A 20,419-nucleotide genomic window follows, 5' to 3' on the forward strand; every position below is an offset into this window, starting at 1 on the left:
TCTAAAGGGAACTAACAGTTGTATGACTAATGATTGTCTTCCGGCATGAAACCCAGTGTGGAAGAACTATGATGACCATCAACATAGGACAGCTTGTTTTTTTTGGCTGGGACTGGGGTTTTGGCGGGGTTTTGGCCATTCATTTTTGGGATTAAAATGATTTTTTGGCCATGTGAAAAAATGGATAGTGTGATAGTTCACCTTTCCACAAGAAGCAGCCAGTATCACGCTCTCTGTCATGGAGCATACAGAGCTGAACACCTCTGCAGTGAAGTGCACTCAGTTTATGTCTGTCTTCAGTTTGGAATGCAATCCTACCATTGCAGTATTAGCTTTCCTTGTGTGGCAGATAAAAGGCACTTCCAGAAAATGGTTTTACAAGCAAAGATATCTGATTTATCTGCAGATCTACAAGTCAAGCTGAGTAAAAGAGAAAAAGAGGCTTCATCCTTATCTGCCCACAATGACACGCTGAGGGCCCAGATAGCTGGTAAGTTTCCTTAACATTGCACCAACTATGTGGCTTCATGTTTCACTTCCTGGAGCAATTTGATTGTTGGCATGATATGGGCATTTCACTAGCTTTCTACTGGCATAACATGAACTGTCACAGACTCTTTTCCTTAAAGGAGGGCAATGCTACAAACACATGTCAAAATGTTGTCTCTTTGCACTGTATTTTATTAAGTGACTAAAACAAAAGACGGGTCAACAATCAGACCGGCACAGGGTAAACATATTTGGTCTGTAGTTGACAAAACTGACACAGAGGCTGGTGGCATCTTGCAGCCTAACAGATTTATTCAGGTAAAAGGTCTGGAAGATTCCGTTATGTCAGGCTATCAATAATAACAGTTCCTTTGAACAAGTATTCCAAAAGGGGATTATCATCAGCGAACAGATTTTGGACTGGTGTAAAGAAGGAAAAATATATACCACGTGAAATGAATGTTGGGGGGTACCAAGGTTGCTGTTTCCAGCACAAAAATCTGTAACTGGAGCCTTGGTGAAAAAGCAAGAGGAATTAATCAGAACGTGCATTATCGAGCAGGGAAACAGGGCTGCTAAATATATATTTTGCTGATCTGCAGGATGCAGCAAGGAATAAGAAATGATGTCCCCAGTATAATGGTTTGCAGCAACATGAGAATGGCTAAGAGGGTCCGTTGGGAAATCTGCTATGGATTTTTGTCTGGTAGCCTCTAAACCTCTGTAATATTCTTCCACCAAGCCCATGACTCGGATAAAATAGCACAGCCCCCTTCTTCTTTAAGCTGTGACTTTACTTGATGGAACACGATATAGCTGTTAAAAAGGACAGCTTTGGGTTGACCTCGCGGTATATGGCATATAACTGTGGTAATTGCCTTTCCTAGGGCATCACCAGACATTAACTGCATCCCTTCATCCATTCTTTTCATTGTGGAATTCTAGTGATCCTGGAGAGTGGGGGAACAGCTGGAGTCTTTGTAGATTCTTGACACTTTTCAAAGGACCAATCAATGAGCTGGAAGTACCTGACCTTTTGAGACCCTTCTTCAGTATTCTCTTTTTTATTTCTCCAGGACTTTCCTTTACTGAGAAAAAAAAAAATTAAATCACAAAAGTTGCAAAAAGAATCAAAATAAAATTGCTCCATTTTCTGTCTAAACCATATCAACGAGCAGCTTTTTAAATAAGATGTCTGTTCTTGCAAAGTGGGAATTGAATAGGAAATGCCCTCAGTCTAGAGACAGGTTGACTAAACTTGGCAAGTCTCCATTTAATTCAAGTCACCACCATAAAATGAAGCGACATTGTTATAGTGCACTAACTGCTGTTCCTTTCTCTTCCTCTTTTGTGGACGTTCTCAGCGCTGGAAAACAAGTGTAAGGCTGGTGACAAGCGAGCGGATTCTTTAGCCAAGGACAAGAAAAGACTTGAAGCTGAGCTTGAGGCCCTGGCAAGGAAATCTCATGATGCTTCAGGCCAGTTGGTCTTAATTAGCCAAGAGTTACTCAAAAAGGAAAGGTGAGTCTCCTCAAAGCATCTGAGCAAGCAGCGTAGCTTTATATTTTGTGAAGGAGAGAATAAACTGAGGCTGCTGCTTTTCTTTACTTCTTGGGATTTCTTCTTGCTCGAAATGAGGCAGACAGAATCTATGAATGGTGTCCCAGGATATTCCACCTTAAGGCAGCGGGAGTGGCTAGCATATCTCTACGGTGCTGGGGCAAGGATATTATTCTGTGTTCTTATGCTGCAGTGCAGTGGTTCTCAAGCCGGTCCCCAGGTACCCCCTAGCCAGTTGGGTTTTCAGGGTCTCCATGATGAATATGTCTGAAAAATATTGTCATTCAGTAGAGGCAGTGCATGCAGATAAATCTTGCTCAGGCATAGTCCCTGTGGAGATAGTGAAAACCCAACTGGCCAGGGGGGGTTACCCCAGGATTGCATTTTGAGACTGTGCTGCAGAGTAAGCAATTTAAGCAGCAATAAGGAATTCCAGGTCTGTAATATCTTATTATGTTAAGGTGGTTGTGAAAAAGGTTTGGATGGTACATGCATCCTCTCTATTAACAATGAATGCTGGGCTTGGACTTCCCGGTTTACTGTGATCTTCAAGGTGAAACTCACTGTAATGTCATCCTCTTCCCTACATCATTTCTCTCTATTGATTTTAGGAATAATATCTCATTAATATTGCCATTGGTTTAGCATAAGTACAAAATATTAATCTTGCTGTTTAAAGGGTCACATTCTTTGTAGTAAATCAGATTGATAGTGTTGCCACCAGGGTGCTATATAGGACACAATGATAATTTGTTGAGTACACATACACAGGGAGAGAAATTTGCAGAACAATTTCCCTGGGGAAATAGGGATTTGCTCAGGTAGATTACCCTGGAGCAAAATGGCGTCCCTCGGAGCAGCTGAAAGCGCATTCAGGCTCTTACAATGCATGTACTGTTAGCTTGGTTAAAAGGAGGCTTTCTTGGGCAAGTTTAGGGCGAGGAAGGAAATGGCTTGTGTGCCTTTGCATTTTCAAATGTATGCATACTGTTTAACCCCCTTCACACCACCCCTCCCCTCCCCACCCCGATCAGCTGCCCACATGTATAGTGGGTGCAAATGTATGAGCGCGCTTTGTGCATGCAGGTAATTTTCAAAGGAAAGCTAGACAAGTGTGCACGTGCCTTGCAGCACCATGGTGTCCAGTCTTTGCAGGACACGGCAGCAAAATGTCCAGAAGCATTTAGATCATCAAATCTTTGGTGAGAAACGAGTAAAAGTACTAACTGGAGCAGAGTTTCGGCCTAACCCTGGCCTTTTCTTCCCTTTCTTCCTCCTTTGCTTCCTCCCCCACCCCGTCCTGCCTTCCCTTACCGTCCCTGCTCCTGCTGTCTCTTCAGGAGTTTGAATGAGCTCCGAGCTCTGTTGCTGGAAGCCAATCGCCACTCACCAGGGCCGGAGCGGGACCTGAGTCGAGAGGTGCATAAGGCAGAGTGGAGGCTGAAAGAGCAGAAGCTGAAAGAGGAGATCAAAACACTGCGAGAGAAGCTGATGGTGCTGGTAAGTAAAACAGGAGCCCACGGTCCTCGGCTGGAGGGTTCCAAAACTCCACAGTGAGCTCTTTGCATGGAAATACTCCGTTTAAGAAAATATATATATATATATATATATGTCAGAGAGAGAATTTGTATAGAAATGTGGCCCTTGGATGGCATTAATGTAAATATGGCAATTTTAAATCATAAGATTATGGACCTGAAAGTACTCTATTTGCAATTATTTCACCAAGATTTGATATTTTATAAAATCTCATTTTAGGAATGTGTTTTGTACTGTCACTTTACATAGACTCTCCTTGTAGACTCTGTTATCCATGTCTGTGTATGCGCTCGCCAGCTCTCCCTTAAGGGTCGCCTGTTCCTATGTGAAACAGCTTTCAAAAATATCGATGGAGCTGAAGGTGAAAGGAGCACATGAACTGAGCCAGAGGGAAGACAGAAAGCTCAGAGCTCTGATTTCTAGCCCTCACCCCAACGCTCGTGCTCCTTGCAGATTGCTTGAAAAGAGACGCAGTCAGTAAAATGTCAATTGAAAAGCGTGCCCTTGCTATAGCGTTCATGCCAAGTGATTCCCCGGTCAGCAGGGATGCTCTGTTTGAAAACTTATCGTGCTAAAAATATGTAGCATGTGCTGAAACAAACAAACAACGCCCCCCCCCCCCCATAAAAAAACACCTGAATTTTGGTGGGTGCTTCTTTTTTTCATGGAAAAATAACACATGTAGATTTAAAAATTCTGTCCAAACGAGGGCTTTTCCTGATGTGAACATGTCCTCCAGGCGTGCCTCTAAGTGTGGCTAAAAGGGTGCACATTGTAGAACAATCTGTGTGCTTTTTGCCGCACTGGGGGAGGGCAACTCTCAGACCGCCAGTTCACGCAGTTCAGTCTTTTTTTTTTTTGCGCACATAGATGGCTTTGAAAATTGCTCTCTTAATATTCATGGCTACATTCCATGGCTGAGAGGAATATCTTTTGGTGAAATCAGGCCCTTGGCCACCTCCTCCCCCATGAAAAGTTGTTCTAACCAATTTTACTGCATTCCCATCTCCCCAGGATAAAGAGAGATCTGGATCAGACCAGCGGCGCTACTCGCTGATTGACCCCTCATCTGAGACAGAAGTGCTGCGACTGCAGCATCGGCTGGTCACCACGGAAGATGTCCTCCGTAATGCCCTGGAGCAGAGTCAGCAGACAGAAAAACTCATGGAAGCTATGAGAAGCGCTCCTGAAAAATTGCAGGTAGGAGACCCAGGCAAAGGCCATGAAAGCACACCAGACAATGTCAAAGCACCGCAAAATAATACTCTTCTCATAAGTACTTCAACCCACAAATTATCCCTTCTGACAAGCATATGCTTTTGTCAGTACCTATAGGGTTAAATACATGAAATCAAACAAATCAGCATTAATGAATGAAATAGAAGGGAAGCATCTGAACCCAACAAGCAGCCCATCTCCACAGTGTGCCCTCTCCCTCCAAATCCTTTCACAAAATCTATAGATGATGTCTTAAACAAAGAGTGAAGTTGCTTCTCCAACCAGCAAGGTCCTTGCAGGTTCACCCAGAATCATCCTTAGTTTGTTTTGTACTGACCTGGCTAGCTCTAACAAGCAAGTCACAAACACCCTTGGGTTGGTCAAAGATAAGACTCTCTCTGCTGACTTTTGTACATTTTATGGAACAAACTCTATCATGTCTTGTCCATCTAGTGGCCAGAGTCCTTCCGGAAGTGTCCTCCCTCCTTTTTATGTGGTCTATGGCAATGGTCCCCAACCCTGTCCTGGGGGCCCACCAGTTAGTCGGGTTTTCAGGATATCCACAATGAATATGCATGAGAGAAAATTTGCATGCACTCCATAACATGCAAATTTTCTCTCGTGCATATTCATTGTGGATATCCTGAAAACCTGACTGGCTAGTGGGCCTCCAGGACAGGGTTGGGGATCACTGGTCTATGGCATGTATTACAGGGCTCTGATGTTAGGAAGCGCTAGGAGAGCGGTTCCGCTTTCCAGGAGATTGTGTGTTCTTGGACCACGGCTCGACCCCAGAGGAACTCCGAAGAGGTGCTGAGGCAGGGGCTGGACCGGAGCAGGGCTGGACTGAAGACAGACGATGGAATCCAGAGCAAGGACAAGGCTGGACTGAAGACAAGGATGACTGAAGGTACTGACCTTCCACCGGACCTGCACACTCAGGGAAGACCAACAACGCAATGGTGGTCTTTGAACAGTCCTCCGACCATTCAAAGCCCTTTCAGACCTGCCGCTGGGTAATGGCAAGAAGCGACAGGCCGGACGGAGGCCAGGGGCAAACGAAGGCCTTGGAACATGGAAGGCTTGGACGAAGACTCAGGCGAAGACACTTGGACGAAGACTCAGGCGAAGACACTTGGATGAGGATTCAAGAGAAGGCACTTGGATGAGGATTCAGGCAAAGGCACTTGGATGAGGATTCAGGAGCAAGGTACTGAAGACGAAGATTCAGGATCAAAGTGCTGGGTTGAGACTGCGATGCAGTGAGCCCTACACAGCCCACCCGCGGGGCTGGTCGCGGACCACGCTGGACTCAAGGCAGACCCTAGACTAGATAGAGGAGCGAGTGAGAAAAACATGTCCCAGAGACTGTAGAGGCCTGCACCGGAGCGCGCCCTACACAGCTGCCAGTAGCTGGTCGCGTATCACGCTGGAGCAGCACAGATTCAAGCAGAGACTGTAACATGGACGGAGCAGATGCAAGGAACTCCGTAGACCAGGAACAAGGCTTCAGGCAGAAGTCTCCCGGAGGCTTGCGCTGCAGCTGTGAGGAAGGCCTTATACCACGAGGCGCCCTACTCAGCCCGCCCGTGGGGCTGATCGTGAACCACGACATGGCATGCCAGGAAAGGTGGCGATGAGGAACCAGGGGTTCAGGACATCTGGACTGGATCATGGACATCAGGACAAGACAAGGAGCTCCAATGAAGAACACAGGTCCTTGAAGAAGCGATGGAACAGCGAGGTCTCCTGGAGCGAAGGACAAGAGCATCCAGGAGCATCTACCTCCTTGCGAAGGCAAAGCTGGACTGAAACAGGGCCCCTTTTATAGGGCTGAAGCAAATCAGGTGGAAGTCATCAGTGATGAGGGCCAGGGGACCTTTTTCCCGCCGCTGGCCCTTTAAAAGATAAGGAGAGGCGCGCGCCTGTGCCTAGGAAGAAGCAGGAGAAGAGGCAGAGTTGTTGGTGGCGTCCCCAGCCACGTGGAGGGCCCAGGACAAGCAAGGTAGGCAGCAGAAGCGGCTCCAGCCACGAAGAACGAAGAGGAAAGGCAGGCAGGCTGCAGGCACCAGCAGGGACAGCCTCCCTGCCGGGTGAGGACCCCAGGAGCAGCAGTGGCCACCGCCGCGCTGAGAGGCTCCTGGCGCTCAGCCCTGCCGCGCAGGGCAAGAGAAGAACGCGGCCTTCATTGGCAGAAGACAGCCCTCTCTGACTTCCCTGCCTGCGCCCAGGGGAGGAGGCTATATTTAGAATGACCAGCCTGACATACGCCTTGCCAAAAGGCATCAAGTTTCACCTGCTCCTTTCAGGACATAATTTGGGCATGTTAATTTACGCCCATGTCTCTTAAAATCAGAAGGATGCGCTTAAATCCCAACTCTGCCTCGACTCCAAACCACAACCACCCAAATGCCTAAATGTTTTTGGTGCAAGTGAAAATACTGTGTATGCAAAATCGGATGATGCGCGTAGGCTTATGTGCACCAACCTCCCCACGCACAATTTTATAAGAAGCCCTTGACATCATAAACCCATATTTTATGCACAGAAATGGCTTTCAGAAAAGACCCCCTAAAAGCCGAAGCTCTCTCAGGATGAACCTGGCTAAGAAGCTGCAGGCGCTCAAGGAACGCTCTCTCTCTCTCTCTCTCTCTCTCTCTCTCATTTGTAATGCGATAGTCACCCAGCAATGAAAAACACAATGTGGTTGTCGTTTGCTGAAGCACCGATCTCCCTGTCCTTCAGGGTCAGGGAGCCGCTTTGATCGCATCGGCATTCTCCTCATTGCTCTTGGGGTTGTCCTTTGGTATAAGCGCAGTAGAGCGGCTATTTTATGTGGGTTGCCTCCCCGCTGGGTAATGACATCCAAATCTCAGCATCCCCACTGCCAGGGTCAAGATGATTTGCAGTGTCTAGAACTGAAGACTGTTTTTCAAACCCTAGGCTACAGGAAGACCCATATATCCAAGTGTAGGGAGGGGACATCATCCAAAGCAATTAATGAAATGTAATTTCTAATAATAACCACAGTGAGTTGGTGGAAGAGTAAAGTGTTGATTAGAGAAAGGGACTGAGAACTGGTGTTTTTTTTTGGGGGGGGGGGGGGGCTATAATCCCTGCTTGCCTCTGATACTGGGTGTGACATTGGTTAAGTAATTTAATCTCCACAGACTTCCGTGTCCCCTACTGAGGTTAATATTAACAATGGTTCTTAGTTTTATAGCGCTGCTTGAGGCACGCAGCACTTATAATGGTGATAGGTATTCAGGTGTGATCAGTCCCTTACCCAAAGAGCTTACAATCGAAGTAGGTTCCTGAGAGAATGAGAGATAAAAGGAGCAGTTTTGTAAGGGCATGCACAAGTTAGCCAGCAAACGCATGCATTGGCAGGATTTACGTGCAGAAGACTGCTTTGAAAGCTATCTCTGCAGATTTACCCACAGGCACTTCTACTTGCTCAAATAGGTGAAGGAACGTTTTCTTGAGGATTTATGTGCACACCTTTGGGAATCCAAAAGCGTGTGCGTAAGTCCCAAACCCCTCCCCCAACCCCCCGTCTGCTCAGCCCAGGTAAATTTAGGCTCTACATGGCCCATGCTGATACGTTTTTACCTGTGGGGGCAATTTTGCAAATGGGCATTTCTGTTTGTAGAGCACTGCTCGCTCTGCAGAGGTCCCTTTGACCTGCCCAATGTCAGCAGAAGAAGTGGGATCTGAACCCTGCCTTCCCTGATTCTCAGCCCATTGCTCTAACCGCTGCTTTCCCCTTTTTGGAAGAGGCTGTACAAGCATAATGTCCAAGCACATGAGAAACTCCTGATTCCCTACTCCAATGTTCTAATTACGTCTGTCACCGTGCGTGTGTTAAGTCTGCGTGCAAGCATGTTTACATGCACCTATGGCAGCTCTGTGTATGGGCACAGGAGAACCAACAGAGAGCATTGTAAGGTTTGAGAGAAACGAGTGCATTAATAATAAGCAGCTATGCCCTGTTATCAATGTTAGTTTTCAAAGGTGCTTGACATACCCACATCCTGTTTTACAGCCCTCAGCAAACTCCGGTTCTACCAATGGGATCCATCAACAGGATAAACCCCACAAACAAGAGGTGAGATGCGCGAGTTCTGATAAACTGCGCCCCGTAGCCTTTGCCGTTCCCTTACCCCATCCATTAGGGGCCTCGTGGAGATTGGTCACAGCCTTTTAAGTTCACATCAAACCACGGGCATGTAACTCATTCCCTCTATCCAGACAAATAAATAAATCCCTCTGCTCTTCCCGTCTTCCCACCGTTTGCAGCGCCTGACTGTGCCCGCGTCCACAAAGGGTCCTTTCCTAACCTGCTGCCTCTTCTTTCCTTCTAGGAGAAGCACTGATCAAGGAGAAAGAGAGGAGGGCGTGGGGGGGGCAGCCTTTGACGCCAGTGCTGCCTTTCACGCGCGTCCGCCACCCTCCCCGTCTCCCTCCAAGCCTGCCCCAGAAAAACTTTTTTTTTACCAGTATTGAAATGCAGGACCGCGTTTAATAGCGCACTAACGGGCTCGCCCAGGACAAGCCCCGCAGCCTGTGTCCGGATCCCTTCCGCGCTGCTCTCCTCCTCCTCCTGCCTGTGCTGCACTATCAGTATTTTCCCCGGACAGCTGCGGTGTGTCCTCGCGCGACCTGAGCATCCCAGGGCACAAGGCCCTTCGCAGGGGCGGCAGAAAGTGCGTCCCTTTGCAGCGAGAAGTTCGGCGGACGACTCCGGGGTGCCACCCTGCTTACAGCGTGAAGGCACCCGAGGGCACCAAACAGCACATGGTCTCGTTGCCCCTCCCCCCCCCCCCCAATCGACAGCAGTGAAAATATTACAGACTGCTAAAAACCAACAAAAAAAATGGATCTTGGCAGAAACAGTAAAACATCAGATACTAAAGAAGCAAGAAGAGAGAGAGAAAAAGCAGTAGGATGAAAGCTAACGTGTTTGTTACCCCTGCTCTGCAGGGTGAGGACAGGTGCAGGCTCTCAGCTCAGCTCCTTCATGTTTACGGGTTCTTCTGTCATAATATAGCAGCCTCCTTCCTTGAAATGAAAGCTGGGGCTTGCTTTACCAGTAGCACTATTGCCAGATACACAGAGGAAACTATAGACATAGACAATCCCTCCCCTTTTCCTTTCGAGAACTTGAGGACAGAGGTCACTTAGACAGCCAGGCAGACTGAATGGGCCAATTGGTATTTACCAAGTTATAATTCCTTTATTAGATTATTTATTTTGTTAAAAGAAAGCTCAGTGCAGTACAGCAGGAAACAGGCGAATAGGATAAGGACTGAAAGTCTGTCCATTTAAACTAATCTTTTTGCCCCAAGGTTTCTCCTCTCCCTCCGCACTCCCTCACAAGCCCCAGTTGCTGCAGACTCCTTCGGGAGCCTGGTCGGGCGGCGTCACCGGTCACTGTCTTGCGGCGACCCGAGACTCCCGCCGGACCGTGACCGAGGCCCTCCTGACCCGGAACGAAGGAACTTGCTGTCTCAGGGCTGGGAGTTTCCTGTCCCTCTTGATGTGCATGGCCAGCGACGAGTGAAGGGGTTACGCAGGGTCGCAGCACCCAGACTGGCCAGGACACCTCTTTTATTAAGGCTGCAGCTCCTGACTGCAGCAGCCTGACTGTTACTCTTGTATAGTTACCCCTGTGTTAAAGAACAGACCTTGGAAACCTAGATCAATATTTGTACATTACGAAATGACTTTTAATTTACAACAGTAGCACAGGGGAATGGTAACCTGTGCCTGAATTAATGTCCATAACAAGGCGGTGGGCAGATTGCATCTTTGTGTCACATAAAGGGCTCAGATATTCCTGTGTAACTGAACCGCTGCCTTCTTGCTCAGGCCTCTCTATCGGACACACCTTTCGTCTGAGGACAGCGCCTCAGATGTCCACAGCACTATAGCTTCCCCCTGATAATGTGCGACGAAAGATTTCACAAAGCCCTCCCCTATTTTGCGAAATATTACTTCTTGGTGATACCCTAAATATATAACCATTGGTTCAGGAAGCCTTAACCTCGTCTTGTAAGTCACCAAAAACAATATAGTCATATGGCATCACATGAGCCGGACTGTGAAACACAAACCGAGCTGTGCAGAGGAAACCTGTTGGCACCCCCCGGCTGATGTTTCAGTGCATTCCTAATTTATAGAAACATAGCTTATTATTTTTTCTTATTTATTTTCTCTTATCCCCTTTGTTTCTTCCTTCCTGTATCTCCCCAACCCCAGGCGGCAGGCCCCAGCAAGGAGATGAGTCTAATCCTTGACATCCTTCTTGAGCCTCCTCTCTCAGTCAGGGGGGGGCCCCATCAGCTTAATGCATTTTAAATTATATTCCTTGTTGTTTACAATTTTCATATTTATTAAAGAAAGTGTAAGGATGCTTAATAGTCTTCCACGGCAAACATGGTGAACAGTTGCCATAAATTGTGCATCGGATCATCAGAAATGTATTACCATCTTATGTTAGAAGTCCGACACCCCCCTCATACTAAAGGAACACGGAATACTTCTAGAAGTCACTTTTATTTTATGGTCAATGCTGACACCCAAGCATTCTGCCTTCCTAAGAATTATCAAAAGAAGGCTTTGTGCATGAAGCATCTATCGGAGGAAGCTCACACGCATAAGAAGCTGAATCTCAACTGGGCAGACTGGATGGGCCTTTATCTGCCTCATTTACCAATGAGCCAATAAAAAATATCCCAGCCTACAAAAATCCCTTTTCCCTTTAGAAATAGGAAAAAAAAAATCGACCATAAATTTACCATATTGTACAACAAATGGGATAATTTGACATTCTGGTCTTCCCAGTTCTGATAATGTCACAGAAAAGGGGTCAAAGCGAGCTGCCTAAAATGTTGTCTCCCGTGGAGAAGCTGAACATGATATAATATTTATTTTATAGATTTAGAGAAGGCGATGATTTTTTTTTCCCAATTTTATTTTGAGGAACTGCTAGTTTGAAGTAGTGACATTCTAGGGTTGAGTGCTCTTTGACATGATGTCATGAAGATTAAGAGCCTCGATTTGGGACTCCGGAACAACATTTGAAGAGGAAAATGGAGATTATGGTTAAGCATCTGATTTTATCATGATGGAAGAAATAGTATACACATTCAAATGCTCAGAAGACAAAGGAGAGCTCTAAGGTTAAACAAAATGATTTATATATAGAAATGGAAGGTCAGCTACTTGGAGAATAAGTCCAACTACCCCTTTACTTCTGGCTGCTTTAACAGTTCAGGAATATCCTGCAAGAAATTCTGAATTCACTAAACTCTTCAACTCGTGCAAGCCACAGTTTGTCCTAAATTTTCAAAGGCTTGTGCATTAGTTGGGCATGCAAAATAGGAACTACGCAGAGTGAGCAGTTAGTTGTCTAATGAATTGTGAAAATAAAACCCTCACCATTTGAGCATCTTGACCAGCATTAGACAGCTCAGGCTAGAAGTCCCAAAAAAAAACAAAACAAGAAGGGTGGTCCCAGATCAGAAAGACTGCTCATTTCCAATGCGTTAGATATCTGGAGCGTAATCTGCAAAGGCATTTCCATGGTAAACCGCTAGGCGCACAGGTCAAGTTCACGTGCGAGTTCATCCAGATTAAGGGGCGGTGATCCCAGAGGGGCCCAGGTGGGGAAGGGATTTGCATTTCTGCCCCAACTTTTGCATTTTCGAAAGTACGCAAATGAAATTTCCTGGAAAGTTTCTGCACACAATGTAGCAGGCTTAATTATTGTGGGGGCAGCTTTGGTGGGGTAATTCTCAAAGGGGATAGTTATGAGGTCCATATTCAGACCCAGTCCAGATAGCAAAGTTAGCTGGATAAACTTATTCAGCTAACTTTGGAGTTATATTCAATAGTGCAGCCGCACTGTTGAATATAGCTGGTTACCTTAAAGTTAGCTGGCTAACTATAGCCGGCTAAATTTAGGACTGGTCTTTGGCCCAACCAGACTTAGCTGGCTAACTCAATTCCTCCCAACTATGCACCCGGAATGCCCCTAACATAGCCTTATTAGCCAGCTAGAATTTATTCAGATAAGTGCCCAAATATAAATTTAGCCCACAACTTCTGAGTTAGCCAGCTAAATGCTTTTGAATATGGACCTCTATATGCATACGTATGCAGATCCCCTTTGAAAACTGGAATAATTTATATGCCTATCTGCCATTTAAGTTATGCAAGCTGGTTCAAAATTACCTTTCTAAGGGTCTGATTCACTAAGGGGTCGATAATAAAATGATCTAGGGGGCCTAACTTTTAGAGAGGTGCCTAGATATCCTTAAATGAACACTTCTCCCTGCTGAGCACTTCAATTTAGGATCTTAAAAAGTGGAAGAGCTTAGGGATGGTGTCAGGGGAAGTAAATTGGGGATTTAGCACTGATTTTCAGGACTAGACACCTAATTTAAGGGCCTATATGTAGGAAAAATAAATAGCAGTCCTAAATTTAGGCATCTAAGTTCAGCTGATAATTCTAAATTTAGGATTCTAAAACAGAGCCATCCAGGCCAGGTGCTCACCTTTCTTTGAATATCAGTTCCTAAGGCTTTATCTCCCAGTCTGTACATCTAGGAAAAGACCTTTGAAGAATCGAGAATTTAAATCTGCGATAAGATTATGGTACCAAGCATTTAAGTGTCTAGCTAGGGACCCCATATAGGTATCCAGTCTGATATTCAGATGGGGTTTCAGATATCTAATATTGACTCAGTATCTGTCTTTCTTCTGTGCCTATGATCTAATTTATGTGCATAAAATTCCATTTCGGTACATAATGTCTTATTTTTTAATAACTTACCCAATTAAGACAAAAGAAAATATTAGGGGGTCCATATTCAAATGCTATTTTGTCGGATAAGTCAGACATCCACCTAAGTGGCAGCCGCTGAATATCTGGCTATATACAACTTAGCCAGATAAGTTATTTATCCAGCTAAGTATACAACTTAGCCAGATAAGTTACAACTTATCCAGATAAGTTATACAACTTAGCCAGATAAGTTATTTATCCAGCTTAGCCAGAACTTAGCCAGATAAGTTATTTATCCAGCTAAGTAGTTAGCTGGCTAGTCAGTGGACAAGCAGTAGGTGTAACTGGGCAGTGCTACTTATCCAGCTAACTTAGCTGAAAAAGGAGCAATATTCAGACTTATCCAGTTAAGTTAACCAGAGAAGTTAGACGTGGCCCATAGCAGGTGTAAAGTTGGCTGGATAAGCTTATCCAGCTAACTTTAATGCTTATGCATGTTCAGCAGTATTGCCATGCTGCTGCATATCCCATGTAAGTTAGCCAGATAAGTCTTATCTGGCTAACTTACATACAGGCCGATACAGTAAAGTTCGCAGGAGAGCGAGCAAGTGCACAGGCCAGTGTCCTATGCGCGCGATTCAGTAAACCAAAATATTTAAATTAGGGCCCGCGGTAAAAAGAGGCACTAGGGACACTAGCGCGTCCCTAGCGCCTCTTTTTGGACAGGAGCGGCGGCTGTCAGCGGGTTTGACAGCCGACGCTCAATTTTGCTGGCATCGGTTCTCAAGCCCGCTGACAGCCACGGGTTCAGAAACCGGACGCCGGCAAAATTGAGCGTCCTGTTTTCAACCCGCGAGCTGCGGGCTGATTTTAAATGTATGGGTTTTTTTGTTTTTTACTTTGTTTAACTTTTGGGACCTCCGAATTAATATCGCCATGATATTAAGTCGGAGGGTGCACAGAAAAGCAGTTTTTACTACTTTTCTGTGCACTTCCCCAGCGCCAGAAGAAATTAACGCCTACCTTTGGGAAGGTGCTAATTTCTTAAAGTAAAATGTGCGGCTTCGCTGCACATTTTACTTACTGTATCGCGCGGGAATGACTAATAGGGCCATCAACATGCATTTGCATGTTGCGGGCACTATTAGTCTCGGGGTGGATGCGCGTTTGACGCGCTATTACCCCTTACTGAATAATTTCTGCCGGCGCCGGGGAAGTGCACCCTCCGACTTAATATCATGGCAATATTACCCCTTACTGAATAATATTACTGAATAAGGAGTAAAGCTAGCGCATCGAAAACACGTGTCCAAATGCCGGTTAACAGTGCACTCCACCGGCCTGATAGCCAGCTAGATTTAAATATTGGCCTCTAGGTATATAAATGGATAACATTTTTACCTGTACAATATATATTTATAGTTTTGCAGTTTTAGCTGATTTATTTTGCTGTCTGATTTTGTTAGTTTTATAATTTTTATTATATTTATATATAGCTCATGCCTTTTTATTAGTTCAAGCGTGAGCTACATTCAGGTACATTAAGTATCATTAGTATGATAAATTGTTTCACTGCTAATCTTTTTTTATTTTTTTTGTTACTCTGGTTTTTTTTGTCTTCCTCTGTACAGTTCTCTATAAACTGAATCTATTACATGTAACTGATATAAACACGTTTTCCTGTAGCAAAGACCAAAATGCTGAACTGCGGGAGAGTGATAAACTCATACTAAATAAAACGTGTGTCTGAAAGCAGTCTCATTTGTGTCCTCGTTGGTGTCAGCGATGGGGGGTTGGGGGACTTGGACTTACTGAGGGGAAAACAGAAGAAAAAAGATTAACCTTCTCTGAAAAGCAGCATCTTCCTGTAACCATCCCGCCCTTGAAGAGCCACGTCTACTGACTATAAATTGGTTCGCTTCCATCACCACCACCCTGCCAGCTCTAAGGCCTCTCCAAATCCAATTGTTTTTGTAAATGACTTCTTCAGAATGTAATTAAAATGTCTGGATTGCATTTTTACACTTGAACTTCACATGATACTGCAGTTGTGTTGACAACTGAACCTACATGCTGCTTTCTCCAGGTTCTGCATTTCCTTCCTGTGTGTTTGAATTTCCAAACCAATTCAGAACTAACTTCTGCTAGGGCTCCAGTGCCATAAGTTTTCATTTGAGCTCCTCTGGGCTTGTCCTAATGCTTAATCCTTTCCCCTCATCTTATTTTCTAGATGTATTTATTTAGATTTTGCTAATGCCTATTCATTGGTAGCGCAAGGTAATTTGCAATCAGGTACAGGAGCTATTTCCCGGGCCCCAGAGAGTTTATAATCACATGGGTGAATTTTGAAAGCCCTATGGGCACCAAAGGCGGGAGATAGGCAGAGAAGTTGGGCTGGCGCCGGCCTGAAGATTTTAAAAAGTACACACGCATGTCTCCCAGCATGCGCACACATTTTTGTTTCCCAAAAAAGGGGCGGGGTGTGAGCATGTTCTGGGTGGGGCATGGGCGTTTCCAGGATTTCAATGAATCCAGCGCATATAAATACTTATGCGCACAAGTGCACGCCAGGATCCCCTACCGCGTAACTTTACTTCTGCTAAGGATGGCGTGTAAGTCAGAAAACAAAAAAAGAACTAAAGAGGTGAGTGGTGTTTTAAGGGTCGAAGCTAAAAGAGTAAAAAAGAGGCTAATTAATGGGGTGGTTAGGAAGCCTGGCATGCACTGGTTTAATTGGTAATTGCACTGGTGCATGTCTACTGAAATCCCCTCACTTATGTGGTAGAGGCGGTATTTGCGCACACATGCGGGTGTCCATATAAAACTGTGTGTGCATATTGTAAAATGGCCCCGCCCCCTTGGCCCGAGCGTGTACGTGCATGCCCGCATCAACGTTACCATCCCTGCTTGTACCTGAAGCAACGGAGGGTGAAACAAACTTGTCCCAAGTGACCAGGAGTGTCAGCAAGATTTGAACCCTGGTTTTCTCCAGTTCTCAGTCTGCTTTTCTTTTTTTTTTAATTTTATTTTTATTCAGGTTCAAGTTACATTTAAGTAATCATTCTTACTTCCAGAAAAACTGAGATTCACATAGTATATATCTTTAACAAGTGGTAAAGAAAACAGGAAAATAATATCACATATAACTTTTAACATTGATTCTTGTGGCAATTTATATCTATGTGCCCCCACAATAAAAGTAATAAGGAAATAAGGGGTGAGACTGGGGAAATTCAATGGGAGTACATAAAGATTAACATATAATAATATAGGCTGCGTGTCCAAACCTTTACTTGCAATGTACTTTCAAGACTAGATTGTAATTACAGAAGGGGAAGTTATGTTCCTAGCATTTATAAAGGATTTTAATTGCTCTGGAATGAAAAAAATGAATGATTCATCCTGCATTATTAGGCTTAAATCAGCCTCATTAAAAATGGTTACTAGCAGGGTTCCACGTTCGAGAACTTCTTCTGTTGAATCTTCTATAAATTGCGTTAGATTTTCTAAGGCCTCTGGCTGGATTTGATTATTCCTTGAATTAATCAATATAGGTAAAAAGTTCAACTTATTTACCACAGGAATATTTCGTTCTTCAAATTTTAAGATTTCCAACATATATTTTTTCAAGGTCATAAGGAAGTCCTGTCCTAAAACTTTGGGGAAATTTAACATTCGTAAGTTCAGTCTCCTATTATAGTTCTCCAGTTGTTCTATCCTCCTGTTCATATAATTATAATCCTTTATAATTTTCAAAGCGCAGTCAGAGTTTTTAACCAAGGAAGATTCCACTTTTTCAAGCTGTTCTTTCAATTCCATAGGTTGTTCCTCCACTTTTTTCTCCAGTAATTCAACTTTTTCCTTTAGATGTTTCAACTCTACCCCTTGCTTCTTATGGCATTGGCCTAAGCCAACCATTAAGTCCCACAACGCTTCAAGCGTTACCGCCTCAGGTTTTGCCGGGATATGAAAAGACTCACCCATTTCCATGTGGGCATAGTCCTCTCTCTCTCCGTTGCTGTCCCAGAAGTTCTCGCAGTCCCAGCCAGCATATCGGATTCGCCGTCCGGTGTCGAGGTCAGGAAACAATCCCTTGCTCCCACGCCGTTCAGCTCCTCCAAACTCGGCGGTACACCGCTTGAATCAGGTGAGTCCTCTCTCTGGCCCCCACCATCCGGGGTCGCTCGACCGACGTCATCTTTCGGCGCCCCGGGCAAGGGAGAGGAGCCAGACAATCCCGGGGCCTGAGGTGGTTGAAGGTACGGAGGGCTTAAGGTTACCTCCCCAGGTGATTCCCTCACTCCCTCGAGGGTATTCACAGCAGGGTTTTTACCCTCCTCTTCTTGGTTCGGAAGAGATCGGTAAGCCGTTATCAATCTCTGGTTAGAGGGCAGAGTGGCTTCGGAGGGGTATAAGCGCCCTTTACCCTTTCTTTTTGCAGGCATCTTCGGGGAAATTTTTCCAGAGCGAGAGCGTGCCTCCGAACTACCTCACGCAGCCGCCATCTTGCTCCCTCAGTCTGCTTTTCTAACCACTAAGCTAATCCTCCAATACACTCAGGTCTCGATAGCACAGCAACAGTCCTTGGCGAGGGACCGTATACGGGCTTACCTCGAGCCTGGCCTCTAGGGCTCATCATTGCTCAATGACCAGGACTGCACATGGCTTCATCCTCCCCACAGGGATGCTGACCCCTCTCTCCAAAGCATTCCCAGCCTTAGCTGGCCTTAGAGGCAGAAAATAAATCCAGATCTCCTGCATTGGCGGCATTCAACATGCTTTTTTTTCAACGCCCTACACAACAGACTCGAGCCTGTCATGCCGTCAGCACTTAGTGCTCTGACCTGACCTCTGCTCAGTCGCAGAAGCTGGAACACAGTGGCGTCAGATTTACAGGTGGGCAGCAGTTTGAACAGAACTGCACCCTGTCATTTATGGTCAGCGCCACAAAGTGGCTGGGTATCCATCCATATCGCTCATGTAAATGCAGGAAAACTGTGCAGTTCAAGAACTTGCCTAAGATGGATCAGTCTAGGAGCAACGCATTCCTCGCCTGTGCCAATACGCAGGCTTCGGAGGAACTCACGCAAACGTTTCTTCGTGGAAAGGGCAGGGGGTGTATGGGAACAGCCTCACACCGGAGGAGGTGGAAGCAAACATAACAGCAGAATGCATACTGCCTGGGGTGAGCTGAAGGAAGACACAAAAATCAAGTCAAGTCTGCAATTCTGCATCAGAAAAGGAAAACTGGAACACAGAGAGGCCCAAGGGAAAAACATTTTGTTTCATTTTGATTTTTCTTTTCAGGGACAGGGGTTATTCTGATTGTTTAATGTTTCTGATTGTTTAATGTTTATTTCAGGTTTCGGATTGTTTAATGTTTATTTCAGTTCGGTTCATTTGCTGAACAAAATAAACATCCAAAAATTTTTTTTTAAACCCTCAAAATAAAATAAATAAATAAACAGCCCCCTCCGCTCTCCCCCCCTGGACCAGGCTCTCTCCTTCTGCAGGGGCTCTCCAATGAAGAAAGGGAAATGAGCAATCCCCAGGTGCTCTTACCCTGCAGGCCGCACCCCGACAATAGCACAGGCGCCTTCACAAGGCTTTACAGCCGTAAAACAAAAGGGTGCTGGTGCCATGTTTAACCCAGAGCCAGCAGGGGATGGCTCCTGAGCTTTTCTTCACTGAGACCCCTGTGAGCTGGGGGACACCGAGAACAGGGCTGCGTTACTGGATGGGGGGATCTGTGCCTTCTGCAGTCTGGGAGAGAATAATCGGCGGGCTGGCTGTGGCCGAGGGTCCGGGGAGGGATGCAGCTAGGCTAGGGCTATTTGCTTCGGCTAGCTGAGCTGAGGTGCGTGCCAATGTGGCTCCAGTAGGAAGAGTGTAGTCAAGAATTATTTTTTTTTTTTACCAGAATCTCCTCTCTCTCTTCCACTTCCCCTTCACCCATGATCTGACGGCTAAGTCAAAGTGGAATCTGCACCAGAATCTGTAACAGGAACTATTGTTAGAGGGGAAACTAAAAAGAGCAGAACAGAACAAAACCAACCACAGCTAGGGAAGGCAATGACAACTCCTACTATTACCGTTACCGTACCACCAGCAGTTTGTTTAAATATGCTTTTATTATTATCATTATTACTTAATATAAAATGCAAATATGTCCTGGCGGATTTGTTCCTTAGCTCACCAGGCCCACAGTAAATCATTACAAAGCAAGCATGACAAAACCCCCTGGACATCCAAACTGCCATTTGGATGCCCAATTTTCCAGTCTCACAAGGTCTTCCTGCAATTTATCACAATCTGCTTGTGATTTAACTACTCTGAACAATTTTGTGTCATCTGCAAATTTGATTATCTCACTCGTCGTATTTCTTTCCAGAACATTTATAAATATATTGAGAAGTAAGGGTCGCAATACAGATCCCTGAGGCACTCCACTGTCCACTCCCTTCCACTGAGAAAATTGTCCATTTTATCCTACTCTCTGTTTCCTGTCTTTTAGCCAGTTTGCAATCCACGAAAGGACATCACCACCTATCCCATGACTTTTTACTTTTCCTAGAAGCCTCTCATGAGGAACTTTGTCAAATGCCTTCTGAAAATCCAAGTATACTACATCTACCGGTTCAAAAAAGTGAAGCAGATTTGTGAGGCAAGACTTGCCTTGGGTAAAACCATGCTGACTTTGTTCCATTAAACCATGTCTTTCTATATGTTCTGTGATTTTGATGTTTAGAACACTTTCCACTATTTTTCCTGGCACTGAAGTCAGGCTAACCGGTCTGTAGTTTCCCGGATCGCCCCTGGAGC

General features: G+C 45.3%; 1 protein-coding gene across 2 annotated transcripts in view; it reads left to right on the forward strand.

Annotated features, from left to right (window-relative positions):
• Nucleotides 1-11,613, forward strand: part of CLIP2 (CAP-Gly domain containing linker protein 2) — a 109,725-nt gene extending 98,112 nt beyond the window's left edge. For both annotated transcript variants that reach the window (XM_029612177.1, XM_029612178.1), the window contains 6 exons: nt 407-490; nt 1,854-2,010; nt 3,390-3,549; nt 4,603-4,788; nt 8,852-8,914; nt 9,171-11,613. In XM_029612177.1, coding sequence (XP_029468037.1) covers nt 407-490; nt 1,854-2,010; nt 3,390-3,549; nt 4,603-4,788; nt 8,852-8,914; nt 9,171-9,182 — 662 coding nt within the window. In that variant the 3' untranslated portion in view covers nt 9,183-11,613. The remainder of the gene's footprint in view (nt 1-406; nt 491-1,853; nt 2,011-3,389; nt 3,550-4,602; nt 4,789-8,851; nt 8,915-9,170) is intronic.
• Nucleotides 11,614-20,419: the final 8,806 nt, after the last annotated feature.

The sequence above is a fragment of the Rhinatrema bivittatum genome, chromosome 8 (genome assembly GCF_901001135.1).
Source record: "Rhinatrema bivittatum chromosome 8, aRhiBiv1.1, whole genome shotgun sequence".
Taxonomy (NCBI): Eukaryota; Metazoa; Chordata; class Amphibia; order Gymnophiona; family Rhinatrematidae; genus Rhinatrema; species Rhinatrema bivittatum.